Genomic DNA, 17,893 nt, shown 5'->3' with positions numbered 1-17,893 from the left:
AACAAGATTTGATGTGCAAGAGCTTTATTGAGTTCGAGTGAAGTAGACACATTTAATTACCCTACCGTATGTGTGTTAGTTGACTTATGTATCTAGCCAAAGGGTATCCAATTGTCAAGGTAACTGGGGTGTGGAAGTCGGATAAGCAGTCGATTCTTTTAAAACACTTGCACTCAGCTGTTGATAAGCTTATGATAATGTAATGACCACAATAAAATATAACAAAAAAGGTTTCCCACTTCAGGTGACTTCCAAAGACACTAGATCCTGAGAACCTCATAAAAAACAAAAGCCAGCTTTCTAAACAAAGACTAGCAAGAGAAAGCATATAGTGTCGCAAGTTAAGCTACACTATGGTATTATGAGCGCTTATCTCAACCTATCATTGACCAGGGGTCGGCTGAATACGTGTTTACATGAACACAGTAACTTATAAAGTATAGGGTTTACGCCTACGATTTACGAATAGCAAGATTATTGAAGAAAGGTTCGTAATTAAGTGTGCAGTAACTTTATGGATTTTAAGCCCTGTATTTTGAAGAAATTGTTAAATCTTGACTGTATGATATCACAGACAAGACTTTTACACTGTTTAGAAGTAACACTAAACAATTTCTTTACTAAGGAAGATGCAATGACGGATTTCAAACATGGTGTAGAATCAGAGCAGGTCAAAAGACAAAAGCTGGTCTATGAATTCTTCCATGTTCCATATCATGATTCTTGTAATATGGTACAATACTTAATGAAATCTCAAATATACGGGCCTGCTGGAAGAAATTTCTTTTGAAATAAGCTGTGCCATTGTACAATTTTTTCTATTATTTATTCTTGTTTGTGTTTTTATGTGTTGCATATGGCCCCTAATCTATAAAGAGTAGGTACTCTTGTTTCCGGAGCGGAAACTATTGAAATTACTAAGTATTACTACTAAGGAATTTCGGGAGACAAATTAAAAGCGTGTTACCGATTCTGAGGTACTTTTAATTGTAAAAAAACTAATCTACTGTCTGACCCATCTCGGCGCGACATCTCCGGTGGGGCGACTTATCTACCTAAGTTCTTAGAATTATAGTCAGCACATTATACATGTGTGCGTACAGACTTAATCTAGGGCCGAAGGCTGGGTGGTCACCATAGCTCCTCCGACCTTAAGAGGAAAATTATCGGGAGAATCGATTTTAGATTGGTTCCGATAATTTTTCTTGAAACACGTGTATTTCAGCAATTTGAGCCGAACAACATAAACGGAAAATACAAAATACTTAAAATAACTAAACCTAAGGTCACGTACACCAAGGACGCACTGAAGCTACTGTCCCTTTTATCAAAAACACTTTCGATCACTTCACTATGTTTTAACGAATACGCCATATATTTCACTTCGTCTAGATTTATGCCCTTCATATCAAGTGCACGTGTACTGGATAGCTGTGCGTTAGTGCGTAACTGAGGTAAGGCGATGATTGGTACTCTTTTCACCACATCGGACTCTATGAAGATACGATGATTAATGTGTATGCCATGAATCTCCACCTCACAGGGTTCTTCGATGGTCATCAGGTAAGTACCAAATACCAATTGTCTACTGGTCTCATCCTTGCATCGTTCTGTTAGTGTGGTCTTCTCTTCACTATACAGGATCCAGTTGTTGTTAGCGACTTGTTGGACTCTGACCTGTTCGATTTCTATTGGATGTTGTTTGCAAAGGGTAAGGTCGTTTTCGAAATTCATAAGCTGTTCGACACAGGTAAGTTCATAGAAGGGGATCCTGTTGTCTGCAGTGCAGAGGAAGCGAGCACCGGCAGAGAATGGTCTACACGGTATTGCGATTGGTGAGTATCTATTTTCTTTCGCCAATAGGTAAGGGTATTTGGGGAAAATAGCTAGGGTCTTATTTTCGGTGTCATGGAAAATTGGTAGGGAGTAAATCTTATAATAGTTATAAGTAACATTATCGGTAAGTGGTATCTCCATTATAAACGTTATTTGATTACTTTTAATAAATGATTTAACACATATAATCTCTTCTATTTTTAACAAGTTCGCTTCGGCGGGAGGATATATTAAGCTTTCATATTCGGATATTAATTTAAGATGATATAAAAGTTCTGAAGAATTAACAATTGATTGATGTAAAATAGAGACTCTGCTTAATGCAAGTGCAGTTTCGATTTCACTTAATCTAATAAATATAGTACGAAAGTTACTCATGAAAACATTGAACAACCCAGTTAAGTACGTCAGAAAAATCCAACTATTTTGCTGAGCAGTTAAATCTTTAATTAATGTTTCAATTTTAGTTAACCTGTTATGGAAGTTAATTGTATTCTGTTCAATAGTTTCAGTGGCATTAATAAAACTGTCAAACATTTTAGAGACCAATGTTAACCTTTTAGATATAGTGATTTGACCTTGATTCAATTTAGAAATGAGATTATCATACTTCAACGCATCATCATGATCCAAATTACCGGTAACAATTTTTATAATAGAGCCCAGTGGATTAATGAGTCCTCGTTTAGATCGTTTGGATGGTATAAGCTGTTGGTATTTTTCTACAGTTAAATCACGTATGGAATCTGTATGCATTTTAATAGTCATAATTTCTTGTGAGTATGATGCATTCCAATCAATTAAATTACAAAGCGCTTGATAGTTGGTAGAGATGTAGTTAAGGTCAGTATAAATTTGATCTAGGCTGATGATCTTTACAATAGTCCACTGATCAGTTTGGAAATATGCATGACCTTGTTTCACCGGTAAAACTCCTGGATTACCTTCAAGATTTTGCAGATGAAGGGCCAGCGACAGCATCGTGACTGTCATCAATAATATGCCGCACCTGTGGAGGACGTTTTATATTTTTAATAGGAATTTTGGTATCCCTTTCTCCTATTTTTATAGGTAAAATATTTTTATCTGCTTTGCCTGTTACTACAGCTTTTATATATCGGGGCTTATCCTTACTTTTACGCTTATTTATGTCTTTACCGAAAACAATTTCTCCTTTTTTAAACTTTATTTCACCTTCACCACCCTTACTCTCTATTCTTTTCTTTAATATTAACCATTTTGTCTGCTAAGTGTTCGTATAATGTTTTATTCTTTTTGCATGATCTTTTACTAATTTTGGAAATAACGTTTTTCTAATTCTATGCTAAACGGACTGCTTGAGTCGGTATGTCCGAAGACAACTTCAAATGGTGCAAGTTCAGTGACTGAGTGAATAGTGTGATTGTATGCCAGAACAGAATAAGTCATAACCGAAGCCGCATCAGTACATTGTTTTTCGTATTTGGCCAGTCTGTAAATTTCTATTATAGTGGAGTGGAACCTCTCAATAAGACCCATTGAATTGGGGTTATTAGGGGTTCCAATGTGAAATCAATTTTATGTAAATTCAAAAATTCCTTAATTAGTTCATTATTAAATTCGGTTCCGGGGTCTGAGCTTATTCTTCTGGGTGTACCGTAATACGAAAAATATTTCATCAGTGCTCTAGTTACTTCGGGAGTTGATTTTCCCTGAGTTTCGATTGCCTGACCTAATTTGCTAAATGCGTCAATTATAGTTAAATAAGTTTTACCTTCTATACTAAAAAGATCTATAAATAGCTCTTGAAAAGGCGCGTCTTGGGTTTGTGTTAGTTGTAATATAGGTTTGATGGGTTTCCTATCATATTTCATTCTACGGCACCCATCGCAACTGTTTATGACGGCTGTTACAGTTTCCTGCATTCTATTCCAATAATAATTTCTACGGAGCCTAACTAGCGTTTCTTTTATGCCTCTATGACAGGTCTTTCCTTCATGGTGTTTAAGTATAAGTGCCTTTTGCTCTCCTTCATCTTCTACAAAAATAACTCTTTCTGTACATTCAAATAGGTTAATAGTTCCCTTTCTGAATAGTTCAATTATTATATTGCTAAATAGTTTCCGATGTTCATTCTCCTCAAAATAAATGAAATATTTTAATTTTGGCTGTATGTATTCCTTTAAAAAGTCCTTTACTAATTGCGGATTATCTTTTGGCAGGAAAACTTCTAATATCTTTTGTTTGTCACGTGACAGGTTCTTAACATGCATTTGATTTTTAAACCATGAAAATATTAAGATTTGATTCGGCTTGGTGTCGATCGCCTCATGTAAAATAGGTATACCGGTTGATTCTAATTCTACAGCGGAATGAACGGTTTCGTTCGACTTACTGGACACTGATCGTATTGGATACTCATTTGTATCGTAGTGAACTTCTCTAATATTGTCGGAAAAATCTATAGGACTACAGGTCATAGTTCGACTAGAATCAGATATCGTTACTGTTGATGAACCTTTACTATCTGCACATTCATTTAGATTTTTATCTTCCTTCTCATCAATATTAACTGCTAGAGACTGATTTTCGTCGTCTGTGAGTAAGGCATTGATTTTTATTCTGGACAGAGCGTCTGCATTTGTATTTTGTTTGCCGTTTTGTGAATTAAATCAAAGTCGTAATCTTGCAAACGTAACCGCCAACGTGTGAGTTTGCTACTAGGGTCTTTAAGAGATTGGAGCCAAGTTAAGGGACGGTGGTCAGTATATATATAGAATTTTCTACCGTACAGATAGGGCCTAAAATGCTTTACTGCCCACACTATAGCGAGCAGTTCACGTTCGATGGTACTATAACGTGATTCTGTATCACTGAGGGTACGACTAGCATACGCAATGGGCTTGTCACTGCCAATCTGTCCTTGTGACAGCACAGCGCCTAGAGCGACATTGGATGCGTCGGTCGTCAGTATAAATGTTTTGTCATAGTCAGGGTATTGTAACAGTGGGGCATGTGTCAGGAGTTCCTTGCATTTGTTAAATGCGTCTATGTATTTCTGGTCAATAACAATTTTGTTGCGCTTTTTTAAGCAGGCTGTCAATGGTTGAGTAATTTTTGCAAAATCTTTTATAAAACGTCTGTAGTAACCTACAAGTCCAAGAAAGCTCTTAATCTCTGTCGTTGTCTTTGGTAACGGGTAATTCAATACAGCGTTTATTTTGTCGTCATTAGGCTTTAGCCCGTCTTTAGTTATAGTGTGTCCAAGGTAGAGCACTTCTTTGCGTAAAATTCAGATTTGTCTAATTGAATTTTCATGTTAGTTGTTCTAAGTCGGTCAAATACAATTCTTAATTTATTTATCATTTCGTCAAGGCTATTTCCGTAAATTATTATGTCATCCAAGTATACCATGCAGTGGAGTCCTTGCAGACCACGCAAAATATTATCCATGGTCCGTTGGAAGGTAGCAGGAGCGGTTTTAAGTCCAAACGGCATTCTGAGAAACTCAAAATGGCCATTTTGCGTCGAAAAAGCTGTCTTCTGTCTATCCTTCTCTTCTACTTCTATTTGGTGGTAGCCGCTTGCTAGATCCAATGTGGTGAAGTACACACTCTTTCCTAGTTTGTCGAAAAGGTCATTAATATTAGGTAGGGGGTATTTGTCGTCTATGGTTATGTCATTCAGTCGTCTGTAGTCTATTACCATCCTGTATTTAATTTCACCAGACGCATCCTTCTTTTAGGGACAAGGTGAACTGGAGCACTCCAAGGGAATGAGATTCTTGTATAACATTTTCATGAAGTAATTTTTCTACCTGATTATTTATTTCGTTTTGGATGAAAGGTGCCTGTCTATAGGGTTTAATGTATATAGGATCTTCATTTTGGTACGTATGTGATGTTTAACCTGATTAGTAAACGTAAGGGGGATTTGGTCACAGTAGAATATGTCCTTATATTCCCTACAAAGTGCATAAATTTTCTCACGTTCTTCGCCATTGGTATGATCGAGTCTTAATTTATCTAAATTTTCTTCAAGTAATTTGTCAATTTCTAGAGGAGTATTGGTCGTAGTAAAATTTATGTTGTATTCTGTATTTTCATATGGCGTTACTGTGAAAGGTTGGCAAATAGTCAGTTGTTTTGGGCAATCTGAAGTGTTTTGAATTACTGTAAATGCGTATCCACTATCACAGTTTACTAAAGCACTAGGCATTCGTAGTCCATTTCGAAATTCTTGGTAGTCAAGAATAGCGTCACCTGAATATTGATCTACTGGCAATTTAAATCGTTGTTCTGAACGTGGCTGTACAGTAATTTTATAATTTAAATTATTATTGATTATTGGAATACAAGTGGAATTCGTTTTAAGATTCGTTCTTTTAGATCAATAATTGCACCTAATTGCTGTAAAGGTCGTTACCTATAAGCCCGTCATACCGTGGATCTACTTCGTATACATAGAACTTATGCCAATCGTCACTAACAAAGGTAGGTAGAAGAGGAATTTCTATTACTTCATTATGTCTACTAGTAGCATGAGTACTAACCACCTGAAAATTTTCATTACGTATATAGTCGTAAAATACTCATATGCTTTTGTAGGACCAATGAACGATCTCATACTACCAGTATCTATCATCATTTTGCGTCTATCTCTTCTACATAAATATACGGTAGCTCTAAATTAGAGTCAAAATTTAATTCTAAGATTTCTTGTCCGTCGAGGCACTCTCCTGAAAATCCAGTGCCTGAATTTCATTTTCTGATTGTAATTCATAGTCAACATGAGTCTCGTCATGATAATTAATTTCATTTGAGTCACCATAATAGTCATCGTCATAGTTAGAGTAATAGTTATTGTAATAAGGCTCATAGTCGTCAGCAGACAATTCATTTAAATTGAAACCTTGTGGTACATTCGATTTAGGTTGGGCTGTTCGCATAGACACATCAGTAGTTTGCGTTTGAGGTTTTAGTATTTGTGGGGTATTAGAATTATTGGGGGATTTGTAACCAAACTGCTGAGGTTGCAACGGTTTATAGCCAAACCGTGGCGGTGGCCTGTATCCTAATTGTTGGGGTGGCCTGTACCCAAATGGTTGAGGTGGCCTATACCCGAATTGTTGAGGTGGCCTGTACCCGAATTGTTGGGGTGGCCTGTACCCAAATTGTTGAGATTGGGGTAAGTACCCAGGCTTGGGGCGTGATGTTAATGCATTTGGTAATTGACCTTGGGGCTGATTGAATTTATTCTGTGGAATACCGAAATTAAATTTAGGTGTGGTAATATTATTTGGCAATAAAGGTTTGTATCCGCTGGCGTCATTACCAATTTTGATCCGAAACTGCTAGATTGACCGTAAATGCGATTCCTAGTATTATACTGCTCTAAGAAATTAACTTCCTCAAGTACTATACTCAAGGCCGCTTCTAAACTAGAGGGTGCCTTAAGCCTTACAATACGAACCATATTCTCTGGGAGATTGTATAAGAACACATTCAAGGCCGTATTGTTATAAATAATTGTCTTTGCACTCTTCAAATCAGTATCCTCAATCATGTTGACCTTGGACATCAATAATGATCGAACACTTTGGATTCTATTACAAAATTCTAAATAACTTTCACCGGATTTAATTTTTAAGGATTCTAATTCGATATTAATGCACGCTTCGCTACGCGGGTCTCCAAAATGTTGAATAAGTAGATCTTTAAAAGCAGACCATGTCACAATATCTTCACGTTCTGATAAGAGCGCTGCGGCGTCATCTCTCAATCGACTAGTTAAAACATTATAAACGTAAAGATTTTGTTCGTGGCTACCCTTATATCGGTCAAGGACATACTGACACTTTCGCAAATAAAGATTTAACTGTCTTTTATCACCATTATACAAAGGTATTAATTGAATAATTTCTTTGGGTATTTGTTCAATAGTCACTGAAGTCATCATGTTCACAGAGTAGAGAACGGAACAGATAAGACAATTCGTGAGAGTACAATTGACTATGCTATGAAACACACAAGATAACACAATTCAAACATAACACACGTAAATCAGAAAATAATTAGACGCAAAATGTATGTAATAGTTTAGGTAATAAAATTAAAAATATTAATGTATAAAATATATATTTTTTTTATATTAGGTGTAGAATTACATACACTTTACTTATTACTTTTAATAAAACACATTTATAAAAATATCAATGCAAAGAATACACTTGAGATAACAATTAATTGGCGTCTCTGAAAGTTTAACTACTCTATGTCGGTTCTATTTATAGAACACAATGAGATAAGCCAATAATCTAAATGAACACGTTATAATGAGAGAGGTTTAATCTCAAAATAATGTAGGTATTAAGTATTGGGGATAGAGGAACATGGATTGGCGAAAAATCACTCACCAGCCAGCTGCTACTCTCATCCTTGGTATTCCTTTGTTTGCCCACACGCACCAAGAGTAATTTATTTGGTTCGTCGGATTTCACTCGTCCTTAAATTCCCACAGCTATCGTGCAGCTCGTCCTCGAGACACGCGACGAATTTAAAACCGCGAAGAATTTAGGAATATAACAGCGAAATCCTACCGGCTGCGCCACTCTTGTTTCCGGAGCGGGGAAACTATTGAAATTACTAAGTATTACTACTAAGGAATTTCGGGAGACAAATTAAAAGCGTGTTACCGATTCTGAGGTACTTTTAATTGTAAAAAAACTAATCTACTGTCTGACCCATCTCGGCGCGACATCTCCGGTGGGGCGACTTATCTACCTAAGTTCTTAGAATTATAGTCAGCACATTATACATGTGTGCGTACAGACTTAATCTAGGGCCGAAGGCTGGGTGGTCACCATAGCTAGGTACAGGGCAACTAAGAAACTTGTACACATTGTACCACTTAAATAGGTATAAATAAGTAGGTACATAAACAACTTAACCAAACCGTCTTGCAGCCACAGATTAAGGATCAAAATAGTCCACTAGGATTGGAATGCTGTCGCCATCTGCCGGCGCCATTAAATCAGTTACCCTCAATTGACATCGGGGAAAGATGCACAGCTGCTCCTTATCCGCGCTGTCGGGTAAATGTTGCGGTAACGTCATCATAATCAAATAAGTTTTAAAAAGAAAAGACAAGGGAAGTTAAAAAAGGATGGAAGGAAATGAAGCTGGCTAGATGTTTGTTTGAATTGAGATGGGCTCATCTATAATATAATAAAGAGGAAATAGCTGCTGCGAAGCTGTCCCAGGTAGCTGGTAAAATCGCGGGAAAGGGACTAGTAAAAAATAAGTAGTAAGAAAAATGTGAGAAATTAAAATGGTTTGACAAAACATTACTATGTATTTTCAATAAAATGGCACAACATTTTTATTTATTTATATAATGTTAAGAATTTTAGTTACTTAAGGACGCGTTTGCAAAATTGATAGGCATGAAATCGAACTACTACATTGACACGGCCCACTCACACAAATGTAGGCATTGTTAGCTGCAAGAATATAGTCAAATAAACAAATTTTGAAACTTGGATAATTTATTTTGTTTTTTATGTACTCAAGTACTTATCTGCGTTTAGATAACCATAAAAATTTTACTGGTTTTGTTGGTTATGTATGATGACTATGATGAAACTTTACCTCCGGTCTTGATGGAGTGACCTGAATGTATATCGTCGGTGTCTGCTACTGGAACTCCGCGACGAATAGAGTTAGGTGTACCGAGTTTGGGCTCGTTTTGTTAGCTATGATGAGACCTGACCACCGGACTTGATGCAGTGACCTGAAGGTATATCCTCGGTGTCTGCTACTGGAACTCCGCTACGAATAGATCTAGGTGTACCGAGTTTGGGCACGTTTTGTTAGCTATGATGAGACCTTACCACCGGACTTGATGAAGTGACCTGAAGGTATACCCTCGGTGTCTGCTACTGGAACTCCGCGACGAATAGATCTAGGTGTACCGAGTTTGGGCTCGTTTTGTTAGCTATGATGAGACCTTACCACCGGACTTGATGGAGTAACCTGAAGGTATACCCTCGGTGTCTGCTACTGGAACTCCGCGACGAATAGATTCAGATGTACCGAGTTTGGACTCGTTTTGTGTGTTATGAAGAGACTTTACCACCGGACTTGATGGAGTAACCTGAAGGTATACCCTCGGTGTCTGCTACTGGAACTCCGCGACGAATAGAGTCAGATGTACCGAGTTTGGACTCGTTTTGTGTGTTATGAAGAGACTTTACCACCGGACTTGATGGAGTAACCTGAAGGTATACCCTCGGTGTCTGCTACTGGAACTCCGCGACGAATAGAGTCAGATGTACCGAGTTTGGACTCGTTTTGTGTGTTATGAAGAGACTTTACCACCGGACTTGATGGAGTAACCTGAAGGTATACCCTCGGTGTCTGCTACTGGAACTCCGCGACGAATAGATCTAGGTGTACCGAGTTTGGGCTCGTTTTGTTAGCTATGATGAGACCTTACCACCGGACTTGATGAAGTGACCTGAAGGTATACCCTCGGTGTCTGCTACTGGAACTCCGTGACGAATAGAGTCAGGTGTACCGAGTTTGGACTCGTTTTGTGTGTTATGAAGAGACTTTACCGGCGGACTTATGGAGTAACCTGAAGGTATACCCTCGGTGTCTGCTACTGGAACTCCGCGACGAATAGATCTAGGTATACCGAGTTTGGGCTCGTTTTGTAAGTTATGATGAGAATGAATAAATATATATTTTATTTAATACAAGTGATGGTTTCATGTGAAATAAAAGAAGGTTTTGGATTCATTTTAATTTATTCACAAATTTTTCAGCCCTAGAATATTTTTTTTTAAGTGCGAGGAATGTACCCTCAGCTTCATATTCCGTGACATTCTTGGGTCAATCAATTCTGGAAGAAGACAATTTTGGTAAAAACTAATTAAATTTATCTCCATTTTTTCCTTCCAAAATTGTTCATCTCTTTGTATGTACTCATATTTGACTTTGCCAGGGCCCGTCCAAATAGCAAACACGCAAGTGTCTTGCCTAGTAATGCGTAGCTGTCCTTGTATTTGGTAATACCATTTATGTTTTTTGTTTACCGTAAATAAATTATCACTAGGCAACCAAAATCAACTTTTTGAGTTTAATGGCATCGTCTGGCTCCAAACCATATGCCGAAGATGGACATTTTATTTCTATTATTCCAATCTCACACTTTCCGTCGGGGGTTGCTCCAAGAAAGGGAAATTCTCGGTCTATGAACAACCCGCACTTTTCAATGGGCATATTCAAGATCGCTGCAAGTTCGCGGATGGCAGTCGCTTCATTGCTTCTGCCATGTTTTATTGACGGGATATTGCTTAAGTCTTTCTGATACAATATTTGTTTTATTAGTGGTCCACACTCAGTGGTTATGCGACGTTTACAGACTGCTGCGAACCACGACGCTGTCAGCAGTTTCCTTCTAGTTTCTAGCCATAATGTACTGCCACTCTGCAAAACTGTGTCCCTTTCTAAATTTACCTTTTCAGTCTCCGAAAGTTCTAATGCATTTAAAAATTTATTTTGGCCTCTTCAAATTCTTCCTCGTTCATGTCCACCTTTTGGCAACTTTCACCATAATAGGCATCTTTAGATGCAGATGGCTTTGGATTCTTTTTCTTTTAATTTTTCTGTTGTGCCTTTTTGATTTAAATTTTGGCGTAATTTTTCTAGCCGAACAATTTCGGGATTGGCATCTGTGCCAAAATATATTTGTGTACTGCCGACTGAAGGACACCCGTGTTATAGGACACCACGGCTGCAGCACAACGAGCAAGATAGGACCCCCGCTGGGTAAAGTTCACTCTTTTGCCTCCTATAAATTTTGCAACTCGTGCATTAAAACTTTCCACTGCATTATTTGTTTCATTGTAAACAAAACTACAGGAATGCAGTGAAAGACGTTGGGCCAAATCTTCAACTTTTTGAAAGACCCCGTAAGCTGTCAGTTCTGGCACCATATTATTCACGTTGCGTTTTTTGACGTCATCACTACAAAAATAAGTTGCGCAGTTGGAGTGATCACCAAATATATGATAGGGACCATTTATTATATCATTTTGATACCTCTTGCCTTTTCTTCGAAAGCAACGTTTTTATTGGACCAATATTTGACGCTACTATCAATGCCCCAACGTATACGCAAATAATTTTCTTTCAGAATCTTTCGGCCCCTTATGTGGAAAGAAGTATTACTACAAATTGCTAGCAGGCCTTTGCAGTAATTTCTTAGTAAATGATTTTTACATTCGATTTTACCCACAGTTATGTTATCATAAGGCCTTGCGTTCCTAATGCTAGCATAAGTGCTTGAATCACCATCTGCTATAAACTGGTGGTAGATAAGTCCATGCATACCAATGGACTTTTTGAAGCCCTCTGTTATTACAACTGCTTCTATAGCGGTAGAAGGACCTTGAAAATTTTTAAAACAAGCATGTTTCCTAGGTAATGCCCTTTATTTTCTGCTCGTGCACAGATATTGCAGAATTTATTTTTGACACCATAATATAATACTTTTTTTGAGTGCATGCCTACGATTGCACCAACACCGGAGGAAGCACTGTAATTGGTTCCATAAGAGCGCTTGGACCAACATGCATCACCCGATACAGGTATCATAGCTAACCCATCTGTATTTACACTTCCAATAGCTAAAGCATTGTCTTTCTCCTCTTTACCCGCCTCGATCATGTAGTGCTGCGCAGCCTTTTCCACCACCGACTTATTATGTCATGCTTAGCTTGGTACAATCGTACTGACATTGGTGGCATATTTACATGACACAAAACAGTATTAAGCTGTGTAACCCCAGCACCAATCGTCATTATACCAGCGACAATTTCTTCATTCACGTCCATTTTATTTTCAGTTTTTTTGGATGATTCTAACGTGAATTCAGCACCACACATTTTGCATTTAATTGAAAAGGTCGAGTGAAGCCCAGACCTTTTTTCACTCAATAGTTCAATTGTACTCAAATTACAATTAAACATAGACTTATGATTGCTGATTCCTTGTAATTGCTCCATAAAATAAGCCATTTCAATAAGCCTTCTTCCTGAAATCTGATAGGTTACTTTTTCTTCATCCACAGCGGTCTAGAAAAAAATATTTAATTTGTCATTTGTACCAAAGGACGTTAGCAAAACACAATAATAGTACATGTACAAGTCGTAGTAAAGAAATATGATAACTTACGTAAGATGTCTCCAAGTCATTGTTATTGGAAGTACTACAATCTGTTTCTTCTGAATGCACCTCACTTATGTCACTAGAATTGCGACTCACTTCTCGAAGTCTGTGAAAACAAACGAATTAATTTGACAGTTCTCAATTATGATGAGCATTCCATAAACAAATGATTACCGTCTTATATTTTCCAATGCATTTTTTCTGGAAAGCACTTGTTTACGAGAGCTTTTGCCAAACGTTCGACTTCTCGGCATCTATAACAACAATTGAATATTCATAGTTATTATGTACTCAAACATTTTATTATAAAAAAAAATAATAAAAACGAGTCCAAACTCGGTACACCTAACTCTATTCGTCGCAGAGTTTCAGTAGCAGACACCGAGGGTATACCTTCAGGTCACTTCATCTAGTCCGGTGGTAAGGTCTCATCATAGCTAACAAAACGAGCCCAAACTCGGTACACCTAGATCTATTCGTCGCGGAGTTCCAGTAGCAGACACCGAGGGTATACCTTCAGGTCACTCCATCAAGTCCGGTGGTAAGGTCTCATCATAGCTAACAAAACGAGCCCAAACTCGGTACACCTAGATCTATTTGTCACGGAGTTCCAGTAGCAGACACCGAGGGTATACCTTCAGGTCACTTCATCAAGTCCGGTGGTAAGGTCTCATCATAGCTAACAAAACGAGCCCAAACTCGGTACACCTAGATCTATTCGTCACGGAGTTCCAGTAGCAGACACCGAGGGTATACCTTCAGGTCACTTCATCAAGTCCGGTGGTAAGGTCTCATCATAGCTAACAAAACGAGCCCAAACTCGGTACACCTAGATCTATTCGTCACGGAGTTCCAGTAGCAGACACCGAGGGTATACCTTCAGGTCACTTCATCAAGTCCGGTGGTAAGGTCTCATCATAGCTAACAAAACGAGCCCAAACTCGGTACACCTAGATCTATTCGTCGCGGAGTTCCAGTAGCAGACACCGAGGGTATACCTTCAGGTCACTTCACCAAGTCCGGTGGTAAGGTCTCATCATAGCTAACAAAACGAGCCCAAACTCGGTACACCTAGATCTATTCGTCGCGGAGTTCCAGTAGCAGACACCGAGGGTATACCTTCAGGTTACTCCATCAAGTCCGGTGGTAAAGTCTCTTCATAACACACAAAACGAGTCCAAACTCGGTACATCTGACTCAATTCGTCGCGGAGTTCCAGTAGCAGACACCGAGGGTATACCTTCAGGTCACTTCATCAAGTCCGGTGGTAAGGTCTCATCATAGCTAACAAAACGAGCCCAAACTCGGTACACCTAGATCTATTCGTCGCGGAGTTCCAGTAGCAGACACCGAGGGTATACCTTCAGGTCACTTCACCAAGTCCGGTGGTAAGGTCTCATCATAGCTAACAAAACGAGCCCAAACTCGGTACACCTAGATCTATTCGTCGCGGAGTTCCAGTAGCAGACACCGAGGGTATACCTTCAGGTTACTCCATCAAGTCCGGTGGTAAAGTCTCTTCATAACACACAAAACGAGTCCAAACTCGGTACATCTGACTCAATTCGTCGCGGAGTTCCAGTAGCAGACACCGAGGATATACCTTCAGGTCACTCCACGTTAGCAGTCACCAAAGTACTTCATGATCACGTGCGATGAAACGTTATTTTTTAGTGAAATATTTACAATATTGCATAATATTTTGGTGTAATGATAAAATCAATAATCTTACCTTAGAAGGATCAAATTTGGTTAGTCGAATATTTTGTATTTATACAGCGATCTTTTCAACACGAGCAGCTGGAAACGAGCGATACAGTGTCCTCTCACGACGGCGGCCGAGCGCAGACTGACTCAGAATGAGGCTTTCGCACAATCGTGGGTCGGAAGGAATACAAATAAAATAACCCCTATTTCAAGCTGTTAAGACTCATCGTTAGTAGCAAAATATGTGAAAAAAATTGGTTTTGTTTTTATTTTTTCTAACCTTATTCATAGCACAATACTGTATTTTTTTTCCTCACATTTAATCTTGACTATGTTTGCCTATTTACAAAAAATAAATCAATATTAAATTACTTTATTCTTAGTAGAAAATTGTACCTAAACTTGACCCGGAATCATGAATTTTGTAGAAAGGGGTTACGAAATAACTTTTTTATGATATCAAAAATTTATTTTTTCAACAAAAACCTTCCTCGCGTTTATAGTTGAAGACCCAAGCTATAACTAGGAGTTATTTGTCATATTTGATTTGGCTTGGTTTAGTCGCAAAATGTACCGAAAAACAGCTTAATTTTGCTCAAACTGCAAACGCGTCCTTAATGCTACTGATTTGTATAATTTAATTGCTTAGTTTGTAACGTCAACAATTTGTAAATGTTTGCACGCCGAATGGCAAAATATGGCAGAACTTGTTTATTTTATAACACCATTTACTTTTGTACCCATATTTGAAAAATAAATATATCTTTATCCTTAAAATAAATGCATTTGAACTTTTTGACACAGATTTTGCAATTAAAACAAAAAGATATGTGTAAGATCACCGATAGCCTTCCAGTACTGCTAGGTGCGGCTGAATACCGACATTTTACATGAAGCGACTGCCATCTGACCTCCACAACCCACCTTAATGGGTTATTCGGTACCCCAAGGTTAAGCAGACCAGTTCAGACTACCAGCGTTCCTACACTTCACGACTGCCATAGAATATCATATGGCAACCGGGACCGACTGCTTAACGTGCTCTCCGAGGCACGGAGGGGCCCGATGTGTTAAAGAAGGTCACCCATCCAAGGACTGACCGCGGCTAGCGTAGCTTAACCTCGCAGATAGATCTGTGCGGCTGTAATTGTGCCGCGGGCCCCTCGAGAGAATGGTCCAAATAGTGACCCTTATGCTAAACCTGTTTTTTCTTAACTTGTATTATTCTTCAACTTACCTTAAGTTTAGGGGATATTTTATTGTTCGACTGCAAAATATAGGTACGTCAAGTATCTGCTTTTTGTAATTGTGTATTGAGAAGTTATGTTAAAAGCTTGCATATATTTAAAATTGCAAGAAATTATTTACCATATTATTATCGCATCAATTGGTTTTACCGCAGATTACAATAATTTCATCAACTGATCTATCCATGGTTTTGCGATTAGAGATTGAAATTTGTCAACATTTAGGTACCTATGTCAAATTCAATATATAATCGTCTATCAACAGATAGATCAGTTAGTGAAGTCCTTCGTCAAAATATTTACAATGATGTTGACCAGAAAAAATATCCTATCTGCACCATTGAAGGTGCGTTTGTAATTCTTTCCTAGTAACTTTAGATTGAAATCTTTTTGCCAGTCAAGTAAACGATTCAGTCCTTTTAAATATGGTTTTGCTGTCAATTAAGTTTTTTAGAACATAGCTGTTAAGTTAATTGCCATGTGTTGTGTTTAATTAAAGTTAAGAGGATTGATTAACTAATTACGAACGACGGGTTGACGCAACGTGCGTTTGTGAAGTCCGTTTTGAAATGCAGTGTATGTTATAAGGAATATTTATAAAATATTTCATAGGTAGGTAAGTAAGTATAGGTTATAATTAGTTAAAAATGTTATTTATTAATTTAATACTTTAAATTAATAATTGGTACAAATATCTCTTGTAATATAATGTAATGGAACGTAAATTATGTTCTATTATTATAATCTACCAACTTTTACTTATGTTAAACTTCTAAGAAACTTGGAAGCGAAGCAGAGCGCAGAGGCATCGGGCAGTGATCATCGGAACGATTATATTTTAAGAGCTGTGGGTAAGTTTACCGCAACATGAATTAATTCTTTTTAGACTAACAGATTCACTTTGTGTTTATATCTTCTAAATAATTTTAACGAAACTAGCTTTAACAATTATGGAGCTGTGTAAATAATATAAAATCATCAAAAAGGTCCTGTTCCAAGCAATTGACTAATTGATCAAATTATTATTTTGACATCAGCGTCAAATCGTACATAATATAAGCCCAAACACGAGGCAGTTCACATATTCAGTTGTCGATTTCCCTCGCCCTTCTCTGGTCTCCATCATCAAGTCACCTTAAAACCTTCACTGTTGCAAAGGTCTATTCAATACAAATAATATGAGCCCAAACACGAGGTACTTTACATATTCGGTTGTCGAGTTCCCTCGACCTTCTTTCGTCTCCATCATCAGGTCAGCTCCAAACCTTTACTGTTGCATATTGTTATAAGACATACACCTTATAGTCAAGTTTTTATCCTGCGCATGCTTACAACTTTCAAAAGTTGCCCTGGATTTCTCAGGGCTTCCATCATCAGATCCTGACCTGATGATTATGGGATCACCTGTGAGATATACCCTATCAAACAAAAAAATAATTTAATAAAATAGTCCATAAATAGTCCTATGAACGATGTTTTCATAACAGCGCCTGAACAATTTTTAAAGCATTTTTTCGTATGAAGGTGTAAAAAATGAATTAGAGAGTATGCCATATTTTTTTAAACATTTTTATCTTTTTTTTGAGATACGTTACATTGTTATAGGACGTGGGGCAATTTTGATCCATCTTCTTTAAGAACGTGTAAAGTATAACCTAAAACACACATTACCTAATATAAAGACCGGCGCACAATAGACGCCAGTAATACGGAAGAACGTCTAATGACAGGTGAAACGCAACATGTGCTGGTGTTAGCGAAATTATTGGTTTAGCCAGGTGTTCGTGATCTGAACGTGTAGGGACACTATGATAATATGTAGGAAAAACTAAGATATAGTAGGAGATTCTGTGATTGCAGAAACCATAATTTGGTAAAAAAAATCTTAAG

At 37.7% G+C, this 17,893-nt stretch overlaps 1 protein-coding gene and 1 long non-coding RNA gene across 2 annotated transcripts; both read right to left on the bottom strand.

The window, feature by feature from the left end:
* Positions 1-963: 963 nt before the first annotated feature.
* LOC135117526 (uncharacterized) lies at positions 964-8,680 on the bottom strand. The gene is made up of 2 exons (XM_064036914.1): positions 8,231-8,680; positions 964-2,845 (listed from the first exon to the last, which is right to left on the bottom strand). Exons 1-2 carry the CDS (start codon positions 8,248-8,250, stop codon positions 1,222-1,224), a joined length of 1,644 nt encoding a protein of 547 aa, XP_063892984.1. The 5' UTR covers positions 8,251-8,680; the 3' UTR covers positions 964-1,221.
* A 3,242-nt stretch (positions 8,681-11,922) lies between these two features.
* On the bottom strand, positions 11,923-15,380 carry LOC126054440 (uncharacterized). Its single transcript, XR_010276967.1, has 4 exons — positions 14,782-15,380; positions 13,224-13,303; positions 13,056-13,155; positions 11,923-12,955 (listed from the first exon to the last, which is right to left on the bottom strand). It is a non-coding gene; the product is annotated as an uncharacterized LOC126054440 (long non-coding RNA).
* Between the last annotated feature and the right edge of the window lie 2,513 nt (positions 15,381-17,893).

This window comes from Helicoverpa armigera, chromosome 11 (genome assembly GCF_030705265.1).
Source record: "Helicoverpa armigera isolate CAAS_96S chromosome 11, ASM3070526v1, whole genome shotgun sequence".
Taxonomy (NCBI): Eukaryota; Metazoa; Arthropoda; class Insecta; order Lepidoptera; family Noctuidae; genus Helicoverpa; species Helicoverpa armigera.
The sequence above is the reverse complement of the archived record's forward strand: the minus strand, read 5'-3'. Positions and strand labels throughout refer to the sequence as shown.